Here is a 14,013-nt window from a genome sequence, read left to right as displayed (position 1 = left end):
GAAAAAGACAGTAAACTAGACAGCAAAATTTAAAAAAAAACATGGACAATATTTACAATAAAATTAGGAAGATAGTTCTACAAACCCTAAAACATAAAACATAAGGAAGTAAGGATAAGCCACTAAAATCTACAAGACCTGCATAGTATTAGAGTTTGAATAACAGGAAGAAGATGGAGGCAAAGTGACATCTGATGGCCCTGAGAACAGGAAAACTCCCAAATAGCCAAAAAGTATTGCTGGAATGGACAGCTGGCAAATTTTAGAATAGCAACAGGGCTTTTCCATTCTTTAATTTGAATAAATGCAAAGGGTCCGTCCACAGTAAGGAGGACTAAAAGGGCTAGATGAATTTAGCCCCTCTGGTCTCTCATCAAGGCTCCCTTCTAAGACCTAGACATATACTCTGAAGAAAATGCTCACTAATGAAATAAAAATTAAGCAAGGCTGGGGAATGCAGCTCAATCACAGAGTGCTTGCCTAGAATGTGTGAGGCCCTGGGTTCAATCCTTGGCACTGCACAAAAAATAAAAAAATAAAAATTAAGAATAGGGATAATAGAAACAGAAAAAAAGAGAATGGTATAATTCAGCACCAACTAACCTCATAAGGCTATAAAGGAATAAGAAATACAACTAATGTGAAAAATTTTTCTTCTTAATATTTAATTTTAACTAAATTTAAAACTAAAGTATAAATTATTTTTCAATAATTTTGTTTTGGTATGACTATATTTACTTTATATGTTGTATAGATAAGATATTGTTGGGGGGTTGTTCAAGTGACAAACATACATATATTTGGTATCAATAGAATGATGCGGTTTCAATAGTTTTCTACACTCCTATACAGTATTGTGACATTACAAAGGTAATAATTTGAATACTTAAAGCAGACAGTTTGGGTAAATAGTTGATACCAAAATAAATCACAATTGGTAGTTAAATTGAAATATATACATTTATTATTAATTTAGTTATAACTAAATTATTTTTTCTAGTTCAAAAATCAGTATAGATTAAAATGAAGGCAGACTACTGATGTATATATAATTCATTTGTTTTTATTTCTAAGAAGAATTCCAATATGTGGATATATTAGAGTTTGTTTCAATATTCACCTGGAGAGGAAAAAGTGAATTGCCTCCAGAGTTTTGTATTACAAATAAACCTATTCATATTGGATAGTGCTGATATAGACCAAAGTGAAAGGTGGGGGAAAGAAAGTCACAAATCTGAGAAATCTACTTTGAACACAACCCAAAAAGAACACATGAGCGAAGTCTATTATGTAAGAAAAGTTTTCCTAAAAAAGCCCCCTCCTGAAGGTTCAGGAAAACTAATTTCACCCACACAAAAGGATATAAAGATCAAGGCCCAAATCCCATATGAAATTAGTATTTAAAAAGGCTAAGGAGAATAATATGCTTACAGGTGAAAAAAAAAATATATCAGAAGCATGTTCAAAAAACAAGAAGAAATTGCTATCTATTTCAAAAGGAGTTAAAAATTAATAAAATTGTAAAGGACATGAAAGAAAATCATAAATCAGAATTAGAAGGGCTAGGGATATAGCTCAGTGATAAGCTCTTGCTTCACATGCTCAAAGCCCTGGGTTTGATCCCCAGAATCACAGAAAAACAACAAAAAAGAATGAGAAAAACTAAAAAATGAGGTAACCAAACTCATGAAGTTGATATAAAAGAAAAAACCATTCCAGAATAGAAGAAAAAACAAGAAATATAAAATAGATTGCCTTGAGTGAAAAAAAAGAAGCTAGAAAAATTTTAAGGAAGAAAGAGATAAAAAGAAATTGAGAAAAGTGATAAATATTGTAGATAATCCAAGATCAAACACACAAACAACAGAAGTCCTCCAAAAGAAAACCAAGTAAGGGAAAATATCTAATACTTCAAACTATATAAATCAAGGAAACTTATGTAATAAATATGTGAACCACAAATTCAAATAATATACTAGGTAGATACAAATATCTACCAAGAATGGCAAATACCCAAGCATATACTAATAAAATTACTAGTCTTGGATATAAGGGAGGAAAGGAAGGAGTTGGGGAGGGGAGGGAGGGGAGGAGGAGAGAAGGAGATAGGAAAGCAGGAAGGGATGGGACTGATAGACATATTGATAAATATGTCATATAATAATGCATCCCTTGGGTTTTAGTGATTCATTAACCTTATGATCATGAGGTAACTCACATCCCCTACCTGGGCAGCTTGTTCTGCCTCAGTAAGCCGGGCTTGCAAACTGCTAATTAGTTTCTCCTTCTCCTGGAGTTCATGTTTGATATTTTCCATTTTCATTTCTTCCTCTGTAGAACTTTTGTCATGCTGAAAATGCAACAGATAAAGTAATTCATTTAAAAACATTACAATTTATTTATATATATATATATATATACATATATATACATACATACATACACACACACACACACACTCTATTTGTTCTTTACAACTACTAAACTATAATTTTATTAAACTCATGGGAGCAAGAAAAACCTAAAGTAATTTTAGGGTTTTCCAGTTTTAGTATGGCCAAGTAGCTCCTACTAGATCTCCCCTCCCCCAGAGATAAGCTATAAACTCTGGAAAATATAGAAAACATTATAAAGCAGGAAAAGATAGGAAGGAAGTTATACTTAGAAGTAGTAGCACTAAGCTTCCCATCTGACAGCTTAAGACTAAGAACAAGTCAGTGTCTTGCAGGACTAAACTTAAATAGAAAATCCAATCTTGCTGCCTTGAAAAATCAAGGCCAGAGTCCAGAAAACTACAGCTGCTATTAAGTGAGGGTTAAAACATCAGAAAAAGGGCCTGTAGGGAAAATCCAAATCTTTCAACAATCTTTCCTTTTTTTTAAAAAAAAAAAAAAAGATCTTTCTTAGACCCAGATTCAATTTCCTCACTGAATCCCCAAATGAACCTAATTCTGCTTACTGCAAGTGCAAAAACTAATTTTACATTTTTCTTTCACATTAGTCTAGCATCTGAGGATTGCTTTCATTTCTTCAACTATATGCTCGCTCCTCAGATCATCTGGCTTTGTGTTGAATCCATAATAGTTTTACTATATAAATGTATACTCTGACTGCTAGCACTGCCTGGGACTGCTGGGAATCATTTACTCAACAGGGAAAGGAAATAAAACTGTAAGATGTTGGATGTTTTAGGTCTCAGAGCTAAAAATAAAATTAATTAAAAATAAAAGTATGAAATAATTTAAAAATCTAAGAGACGACTGAGGGAAATTGAAGGAAAAAACAACACAAAAGAAAGGTTGGTGCTACCACAGACAGGGGAAGGGAACTGTTGGAGGAAAAAACAAAAAGTAAGAAAAGAAGAATGCGGGGCTGGGGATGTGGCTCAAGCGGTAGCGTGCTTGCCTGGCATGCATGCGGCCCGGGTTCGATCCTCAGCACCACATACAAACAAAGATGTTGTGTCCACCAAAAACTAAAAAAATAAATATTAAAAAATTCTCTCTCTCACTCTCTCTTTAAAAAAAGAAAAAGAAAAAGAAAATGTGGTATAAAAAAATTAAAAAAAAAAGAAGAATGCAGATGAAGAAGTTATTTGAAAAGACTAATAAAAGCTTTAAAATAAGCTTTTGAGAAGTTAAATGAGGTTATCAGTTCATGAAAAGGAATGTCGTCTGAGCATTAGCCCCTGAAAAGAAAAACCAACCAAGGTACTGGGGAGCTAACTAATGTCCTAAGGATTATGCCTAGAAAACTAATTAAAACCTTTTCTCCCAAGAACTGAGAACAATGAGAATAAGGACTCAGCTGGTAAATGAATAAAACCAGACAGAAATTAAGAAAATAAGATTTCTTATACAGGGTGAAGGTTGACTGACTCTACAACTACAATGTGCACATGTGACATTCCTGCCACTGAACTCTGCACAAAACTGAAGTTTCCTGTTGTCCAGATAGCTGTCTAAATATGAATATCATGAAGGAAAAATATTAAGTACTGGAACAGTAATACTCTATTCCTCAAAAGAGAAACTTTCTTAGGTCCTCTCTGTATCCTCAACTGTAAACTATTTTATTGGTGGCAGCCATAATCAGAGAACTTCCTTTACAGGGAGTCCAAGGTAATCTGGCTGATTCAGACCCCAAATCTGTAAAACACTAATCCATCACTCTGGCCATATGAGGACATAGAATTTTTCTTTATTAAGTCTCTGAATAAAGGACTTCAGAGTGCAAAAAAAAAAACAAAAAAAAATTAGAGTTAATGTTCTAACTCCTCCAAGTTGAACCTATTCCAAAAAGTACTAACTCCCCTCTAAATGTCTAACTTTAATTGTTATCTCTTCCTATTAGCCTTTTTAATTCTCTGAAAGTCTAAGCCACAACTGACATTTCATGTCCATGTTTTCTGTAGGCCTTTCATTCTCCATGTGTGAGCTATAGATAGTCCAGTCAAATTATGTCTTGTCCCCAAAGAAAGGACAGTATTTAATGCTTTTTATTTTACCATTACAAATATTTGTGGTTAGTGAAGATTTTCCATACTGAGAAGCTTTCTAGACTCAGAAAAGACATCTAATACCCAGTACCCATACCTTGGAGAATGACTCTTTTGACTGAGATTCTGGAGGCTGAACAGTTCCTCCTTGTGCCTTCATTTCTTCTATGTGTTTATTCAAAGCAGTTAATTTTGCCTTTGCATGAAGTTTGATTTTTTTAATTTTGTCATCAGCAGTTTTTCTTTCCTCCTGCCAAAAAACAATAATGATAAATGCATGAATGTTTATTCTCCATAAATATTTATCTAGCACATAACAAAAGTTATTTTAGTAGACATCACATTACAGTATTAATAAGAAACAAATTCTCTAGATTATTAAGTGAATGGTATATCTGTCCTTTGGCAAAGGCTCTATAAGAAAGAACAAATGCAGCAGTACCTGTAGAGCTTCATCCTTCTGCTGCAGTTGAATATCTTTCTGTCTAATACTTTCTTTTAGCTCCACCACCAACTGTTCTGCATAAGCCAGGCGCTCCAAAACATCCTCTTCTGTTCTACTATTAAATTCCATGTCCAATTCCTGAGGTACTTCCTGATGTTTAGGAAAAAGTTGCCAATACATCAGGGAAAAGGTAATAACTTCCAAACAGGAATCCCTTCATTCCAGGAATTTCATCTTATCCTTTGCCCAACTCATACCCTTTGAAATTCAAGACTCTTTATAAAAACTGAGCCAACAGTACTTACAGCCATTACAATATATTGAGTATTTTATTGACGTACTATTAATCTAATATTACTGCTATGCTTTGGATATTCATATCCCCCCCACCAGCTCCTGTGTTAATGCAGGAATGTTTGGGGATGAAGAGTGGATTGTGAGAGCTAAAACCTAATCAGTTCAGCCTAGTTTGAGTAGACTAACTGTATGTATGGGGGGGGGGGCGCTGGAGGAGGGGATTCACTAGGGGCATGCCCTGGAAGGATTTCTGAACCCTGCAGCCACTTCCCTTTTCTCTTTTTCTGCTTCCTGGATGCCATGAATTGAACAGAGCCCCTCCCACCATGCCCTTCTTCCATGGCGTTCTGCTCTTTGTCCAAGAGCAATGGAGTTTGTTCACCATGGCCTAAACCTCTGAAATCATGAATCAAAATAAATTTTCCCCCCTATATACTGTTCTTTTCAAAAAAATTTTTTTTTAGTTGTAGTTGGATGCCATACCTTTATTTTATTTATTTTTATGTGGTGCTGAGGATCGAACCTAGGGCCTCACACATGCTAAGCAAATGCTCTACTGCTGAGCCACAACCCCAGCACCCCTACATTGTTTTTTTGGGGTATTTTGATCACAGTGATGAAAAGCTGACTAACACTACTACCAAAGAGAACAATAAAGGAAAATAAAGATCACAAACTATAAAGTGGAAGAGCCCATAATTTTAAATTAAGAGGCTTAGTTGAATAAAATTCTCTTAACCACTAGGCATTATTCTTTGTCTTTTCAGAAAACTAATAGACTTCTTTTAGGTCCTTCAGAAAATAAAAATAAAATATAGGAAAAGTGGTAGATAAATTTATACAAGCAAAGAGATAGTCTCAAACCCAAACCTTTTTAATTTGTCATTTAAACATTTTCTATAAAACAGACATACATACCCAAGGAGGAGGAAGCCTTAAAACAATCTAGCACTAAACAGGTCCAGAGAGACAAATAAGATCTTTCAAATCTCATCCAGAACTTGTGTTTCCACCCTTGTGGCTCTTAAGCCATAAATTTATAGTAGAAGGATAATTTACAGAGTTTTAATATTTTCCTTAATCCTTGTTTCCACTTTGCATAAAGAAAGTTACTCACACACTTCTAAATTATTTATATACTCAGAAGAACATGAAACATGTCTGTCATGGTTTAATTTAGAACAGAGCTACTCACAGGGTCTAAGGGAGCCCTCATATTCTGATCAGTGCCATCTCCTGATAATTCATGCAAAACAACATTTGCTAATCCCGATAAACGGCTTAGCATTTCTGCAGAAAAAGGAAAAGAAAACATAATAATCAATAAAATGACCAAGGCTTCACCTATAGTGGTAACCATATCACTAACATGAAAACTATGCAGGTGATATATATAGTAGACACTTTATGCAGCCTGATGATTTCTTCAAAAGGTCATTTGAGTGTGTACAGTATAGTTGCACAGTGGCAATAGCACAGAGATTATAATCACTATAACTAATATCATATTTTAAAAAAAAATACAAGAATACAATCCTTAAATAATAGTATATAATTGTTAAGTACATCTTAAAGGTTATCTTTAATGTCGTTCCTCTCACCACAGTTTCAATTATAAAGATGAATTTCTTAGTCTTCCTTCCTCTGCCAGATTGTAATCCTCCCCTACTTTTTTAAGCCTTGTGATTCATAAATTTTCTTTCCTTTTCATGTGCCCCCATGAATCCCATGCTTTCATTAAACTTTCCTGATGAACCATGTAATTTCACTAAAAGTTTAATATAATCATTGTTCAAAATGTATATAGTATTAAATGCACATATTAGAAAAAAAGGAAGAAGTAACCTATGCTTCTATGCTTCTTCTCTAGTCAATTAGAAAAAGAATAAATTAAAACCAATACAAGCAGGAAATGAGAAATAAAAAACTGAGATTAAAGATTAATAAAACTGAAAATAGTAAAATAGAGGAAACCGATAAAACCAAAAATGTGGTTCTTTGAAAAGATCAACAAAGATGATAAAGTCCTAGACAGTCTGATTAAGAAAAAAAAGACAAATTATTGACATCATAAATGAAAACAAAATACCACTAGTAATTCTAAGATACATTCAAAGAAAATAGCATTCATAAATTCAAAGTAGATGAACTAAGCCAATTCCTTGAAAGACACAAACTACCCAAAATTCAAGAACAGAGAACCTGAACACACATAGTTGGATGTGGATGGGTGCATGTGTGTATAAATAAAATATACAGGAAAATTATAAAAAAAAACAAACACCTGGGGAGCTTGTAAACAGCATATGCAAAACAAAGAAGAAAAAACCTCTTTAAAACTTCATTTAATAAGGTGGCAGGGGTTGTATTAACATTGTTATGTGGAATGTGGGATTCAAGCAAATAGTAATTACAGGCATACTAATTCTATCATAATTTCAGTATGAAAAAAGAAGATAAAGAAGTTGAGAAGAAACTGAAGTCTCAGAATACTGATCTTGACTATAAAATATTAGTACGAACTTATAAGGTGTTTAATCTTTATATTTTCCTAGTTCTAATTAGTTATAAGAATTATAAATAATGATAAAATGAGAAGCAATACCATTACCATTACAAAAAATTGTTTTTTAAATAGGAGGGCTTCTTAGAGAAATGGTTGATTCCTGTTCTAAATTAGGAAATATACAAAATGAGCCTGAAACATCTTGTCACATAAGTTAGCAAGGAAGCTATCAAAGATTACTACACTCACGTCAAAAAGATCCAGGAGTTAAAAGGCCCAGGTTCCCACTGGCTAAAAAAACAATCTGAATTTATCTAAGAATAAGAAATGCTGAGCTGTGTACATAATTCAGTGGTAGAACACTTCTTGGCATGCACAAAGCCCTGGGTTCAATCCCCAGCACCACCAAATAAATAAATAAAGGAACCCATTTAAAAAAATATTAAGAATTAACAACAGATTGAAATCCACAAAAAAACTTTAAATCTTTTGAGTTAAATGGGAATAAACTAACTAGTCACCATCTGAACCAATTATCTTCAAAACTAATATAAAAATTTATTTTGCGTTTCCTACTTGAACTTTTTGAGAAAGCAAACAGCTGATGTGAGGATGCATTTCCTTATAAAACTATTTCATCTAATAAAATAAATAATCTATTTTAATATTCACATATCCTAATGAACCCACAGATTTATACAGCATCAAAAGATTGGCACTAATCTGTAGGAAAGGCAGAGAACAGAGGAATAGGCTGAACTACCCAATGAATGTGCAATTCCTAGACTGGAAAACTCCAGAGGTCAAGACCCCTAAGTTCTTCAACAAATAATTGTAAGGAAAAGACTTAAACAAAATATCAAATTTTAAAAAGGTGACATTTACATTTGGGTAATAAAACTATAAAGAAATCACAAGGAAGTGATTACCTTTGGAAGGGAAGAGAGTGGGAATGGGCACATAGGTCAGTCTATGGGATGATGTTCAAAGTTGTATTTTTACCTGGTGATTATGACAAGAACATTCACCTTAAAGTAATTCATTATGCCATAGGTATTTTGTGGTGTGGCTTTCCATATCTGGGTTTTATTTTTAAATGAGAAGGGTTTTTTAAAGAAAAAATAATTAATAATTAACTATTTGTTAAGCAATTATGTTTAGAAGCATCCATAGGGAGTTTCTTTTGTTTATTTTTGATTGACATATAATATTTTTTACAACTCATAAGATACACTGTGATGTTTTGATTCATGTATACATTCAGTAATGATTAACTCATAGAACATAGCATGTTCATAAGGGAATTTCTAGACTTAACTCGGGGCTTTTTGTTACATGTCCCAAAGTGACTGGATGCTCTCCAGCACCTTCAGTTCAGATTCCCTGACCAATCCCTCTATTCCCTGTCTATCACAAACCTTCTGTTCATACCCATACTTTTCTTCTCTAAGTACCCTAGACCCTATTGCTACCACTATTATTTTTAGAAGTAAACAGAAAAGTAGTGAAATTTCAGACCGTGTTTCTCAACTGTTTTTAAGCCATATCCATTTCAAAGAAATGTAAAACTATCACCTTTGCAAATGAGTGCACACACCCACTCCCCAAGGTGGCAGGCCTTAAAATCAAACCTTATGCATATTACAATTAGAAAATTTGTGACATATCTTGTTTTATGTACTGTCTATTGTGAAATTATGACTTAAATTTTTTCCAATTATGCAGCAATCTATTTTCATATAAAATTAAGATCCTAAGGGCTGGGTTGTGGCTCAGCGGTAGAGCTCTCGGTAGAGCTCTCGCCTAGCAAGTGCAAGGCCCTGGGTTCAATCCTCAGCACCACATAAAAGTAAATAAATAAAGGTATTGTGTCCAACTACAACTAAAAAATAAATATTTAAAAAAAAAGATCCTGAATATTTTCTGAACTATAATTTTCCTCCTTTCTCCCCTATACCACTACCATATATGAGATTCTGATTCATCTTTTCTAGGAGGCTGTGTTTTATTGGCATCCTACTGAAAAATCATTACATGCAAAGGATACAGTCACATGAAAACAGGATAACAAAAATATTAATGGCAATAATTATTGAGAAATTTTTAATTTTATTGCAAAGTAAATAGACTATATATTTTATATCATGCCAATGCTAGGTTTCTGTAAAACACTTAGGCGAATAAAACAATCCCTCAAAGTCCATGTAGGCTGCACCTTCCACTGTATGTTGAAATGGTACTGAGAATTAAATAAAGCATTATTTTTCTAAAGCCTTCACTATTTATCAGCAAATACTATTTTTAACATAGTTATCTAATGTGTAAGGTTATGGTAGGAACTATAAAAATAAAGGGAATATCAAGCATGTCCTCAACCACAGAAAACATAATTAAGTTGAAAAAATAAGCAAAATAACTGAAGATAGGACGTATGTACACTGTGTGTACATACCTATGTGCCACTTGCTGTGGAATTTAAGTCACATTCCCACAGAAACAACACAGAAAATGGATAGATTTACATTGAGGTCACTTCTCAGACTCATTTCATGAATTTTAAGTTGTACCTCTGTAGTTTTCCTGAACTCATTTTCAAAGTGATTCTCAACCAGGATAAAGAGCTAAGAGGAAGGTAAAGAAGGTAGTGCTATGCAGCTAGAAAAAGCACACTCAATATTATAATTAGACAATTAGAAAACTAAAAACTTTTTTTCATAATTCAAAATTCAAAAAGTCATTATTTTTTATTAAACAAATTTAGAAGTAAATGATAGCAATATCAATACACAGCACTATTCATCAAGCATTTCTCCAATTGCTTTACATATATAACCTATTTTTCCTCATTATTTAACTCATTTTATTCTTATAACAACTCTCATAAGGAGATACTATCATTGTCCCTAATTTTAAAGTGAGTGAACTAAAGCACAGGGAAATTAATTTGCCCAGTCACAGCTCTGCAAAGTTTCTTGGCTAACTGGCTAATAGAGGTACACAAAAGACATTCCATTTTTTGAGTAACCTCAGCACCCAATATTCTTCACCAAGGCTGAAAAACAGGGATAATGGCATGAGGGCACAATGTTTATTCTTTTTCTTCTCTTCTTCTTTTTATTTATTATTGTAGTACTGGGAAAAACCCAAGTCCTTGGGCATGCTACATAAACATTCTACCACTGAGCTACATCCCCAGCCCTTTTTATTTTAAGAATAGGTGATTTTTTTAGCATGTTATATGATTCATAATAATATGGCCCCCAAAATTCCATATTGTTTATACCACAGACAGGATCATACAAGGACACTACACACACACACACACACACACACACACACACACACACACATGAAGATGTTCATTAGAGCAGTGTTTGATAGCTAAGGACTGAAAACAATCTAAATCTGTCACCAGGACAGCTGTTTCTACAAGGGAAAGCCATTTGAAATAGAGGTATTTTTATACTTATGCATATTGAAAATGTCTAATACAGGTTAAGTATCCCTTATCCAAAAATGCCTAAGATCAGAAATGTGTCAGATTTTGAATGGTTTTGAATTTTGGATTATTTGCATATACATAATTAGATATCTTGTCTATCTCAAGTCTAAACACAATGTTCAGTCGTGGGGATAGAACTCAAGTCTAAATACAATGTTCATTTTTGTCATATATACCTTATAATCAGAGCTTGAATATAATTTTACACAATATTTTTAATAATTTTGTGCCTGAAATGAAAATGCATGGTATAGAGTTTTCCACTTGTGACATCATGTCCTAGATCTCACAATTTCAGATTTTTTATCATTTCTGATTTTCAGATTAGGAATACTCCAACTAAATATGGTATTAAGTGGCAAAAAAAGGATATAGAATAGAATGTGCATTGTGGTTCACATGAAAGGAGGTATATATTATATGTATGCTTCACTATGACCAGAAAATTTCTTAAGGATAATCAAGAAATTGTTCTGGTTAGTAGGGAATGAAGAAGAAAATCAATAGAGGTTTGTTTGTTTTACATTATATCCTTTGGTACTGAAGTATACATAAATGATTTTAAAATACCTTAATTAAAAACCTTTAAGAAAGTAGAGCCTAATCTCTACTTTCTTAAAGGTTCTTGACAATAGACTAGTTACTATGTAATGACTATTGGTGAGATGTGTCCATTCCAAATAATTTTTTTTAATAGTAGTTAACCTAGAGAAATTAATGATTTATTTTATAAACAATGTAATATCAACATCCCCTAATCAATCCATTAACCCAAAGGAGGGAAAAGAGCAGGGGGCTTTAAACATCAAGTAAAAGTTATAGGAAAAGAAGAAAAAGATCTAAAGATAATTATTTTTAGGAAGGGACTCATGGAGGTTCCCCTCACTCTGGAGATTCTCAGGTGCAAACAACCTTGAAAAAACAAAGCATTGGCTCATCTCTCTTAGCAACCCTTTAGCATTAGAAGGATCTTTCGACTGACCGTTTTCCATTTGTATGCAGAGTTCCAATCTGACCTTTAAATTGAGTTGGGAGTGTTCTACCATTTTTAAAAAATCATTCTTTTAAATTTATATTTTTGTATGTTTTATAACAGACGTGATATATTTATATTAGCAGTCACATGTTAGCCAAAAGAAGTATACAATATTTGGGGAAAAACACATGCTCAAATTGGCTCAGTGGTAGAGCGCTTGCCTGGTATGTGTGAGGCACTGGGTTCGATCCTCAGCATCACATATAAATAAATAAAATGAAGGTCCATGGACAACTTAAAAAAAAAAAATGGCAAGAGCTCTACCACTGGGCTACACACCAGCCCGCAATTTTTAAGTACTCTTTTAACACTGTATCTATTTCATGACTAAATCCTCCCCTTTTTCCAACAGAGTATTTCCTGGATTTGATCCTTCATAGTCATTCTGACTATCCAATGTTATTAATTTATGGCTTCTGGAAAGGCAGCCAGCAATTCTGTTAAGTTCTCCACTGCCATCTTACATAGAACTGTAAACGGGTCCCTTTTACATTCGGACAGCTTCCAACTATCTCCAAAAGTGAAAGCGCTTGTCCAAGATTTTTAAATACCTCTGTCCCATTCTTAAAGCGCTCTCTCCCCATAGAGGAACCGGAGCTCTTTAAATAAGTCAGAGAAACATATTCACCAGTTGTCAAGGAACTCAACCCTCCCGTTCCTATGTGTGTTACATATAGTCCACGCAACCAAATCAAGTTCTTTTCCTCCAGAATTCTCTTTTAAGTCCCCTTTCCTCCAACTGCCTGCCACCTGATTCCTGGGGTTTTTAGCATTGATAGAATCACAGGGATCCCTTTCGTCTCATCTCTCTAGCAACCCTTTAGCATTAGAAGGATCGTTCGACCCCGTGGCGTTTGTATGCCGAGTTCCAACGTTTCTTTGATCTCCGGCCTTGAGACCAGCCTCCCCTTCGGGACACTAAGTTTGTTTAGGACCAGGATTCGAGGGCCCCCGGCAGGTTCTCTCCGATATAAGTTGTTGCGTACCGAGGCGGACTAAAGCGGGCCGCTCAGGAGAGAGGGCCCGGAGGACAGGACTGATCTGGGAGCCCTTCCCCGTCGCTCCCAGAGGAGAAAGGTCCTGAGAAAGGGGCAGACCGCGAGTACGTGCTGCGAAGCCGCGCAGAGCGAAGCCAAAACCCTCGGCGGGGCCCACAGGAATGAGCGCTCCTAGAACTAGGCCTGGTAGGTGAAGGGAGGCGGGTGAAGAGCTGGACCCAGAGTGAATCCGGGAGAGGCGGGGCAGGGAAGGGACTCGACTGGGGCTGCTCCGAAAGTCCCCACGGCCTGTGTGGCAGAGGTGACCGTTACAGCACTCGAGGAGGGGAGGTGTTGGGGAGCGTCACCCACTCACCTAGAAGCGACTGAGATGGGGGGCTCCAGCGGCCCCCCTCCCAATCTAAGCCACGTCAGCTCGGAAACACCATCCACCGACACCTACCACCGCCGCGCCCCACCAGGGACTGAGCCACTCGCTGAAGGGACGGAAAATAAGATTAGGACGTCGACCAATCAGAGCTATCGTCAGAGCGTTACCAGGGAGACCAGGCACGCCTTGTTTGTAACTAAACCCGTCAACAATGACAGCAGCCAATCAACGCTCGGAAACTCCTCCGCTTCCCCCAAAGAAACAGCTAATGGACTTTAAGGGCTGGGGGAGGGGCGGGATCAAAGGCGAGAGCGTGTCCCGGAAGAAGATGGGGGAAAGGCCGGAAAGGCAGAGAGGGAGG

At 35.3% G+C, this 14,013-nt stretch overlaps 1 protein-coding gene across 6 annotated transcripts in view; it reads right to left on the bottom strand.

The window, feature by feature from the left end:
• The window catches only part of Golgb1 (golgin B1), a 63,078-nt gene extending 49,291 nt beyond the window's left edge, over nucleotides 1-13,787 (bottom strand). For 5 of the 6 annotated variants that reach the window (XM_005327648.5, XM_013359708.4, XM_013359709.4 and 2 more), the window contains exons 1-5: nucleotides 13,638-13,787; nucleotides 6,436-6,530; nucleotides 4,941-5,093; nucleotides 4,596-4,748; nucleotides 2,228-2,350 (exon numbers count right to left, since the gene is read on the bottom strand). In XM_005327648.5, the coding sequence (XP_005327705.2) occupies nucleotides 2,228-2,350; nucleotides 4,596-4,748; nucleotides 4,941-5,093; nucleotides 6,436-6,528 (522 nt within the window). In that variant the 5' untranslated portion in view covers nucleotides 6,529-6,530; nucleotides 13,638-13,787. The remainder of the gene's footprint in view (nucleotides 1-2,227; nucleotides 2,351-4,595; nucleotides 4,749-4,940; nucleotides 5,094-6,435; nucleotides 6,531-13,637) is intronic. The other variant, XM_021727973.3, reaches the window with a different exon arrangement.
• Between the last annotated feature and the right edge of the window lie 226 nt (nucleotides 13,788-14,013).

The sequence above is a fragment of the Ictidomys tridecemlineatus genome, chromosome 3 (genome assembly GCF_052094955.1).
Source record: "Ictidomys tridecemlineatus isolate mIctTri1 chromosome 3, mIctTri1.hap1, whole genome shotgun sequence".
Lineage (NCBI taxonomy): Eukaryota > Metazoa > Chordata > Mammalia > Rodentia > Sciuridae > Ictidomys > Ictidomys tridecemlineatus.
This window is presented reverse-complemented; position numbering and strand designations above follow the sequence as displayed.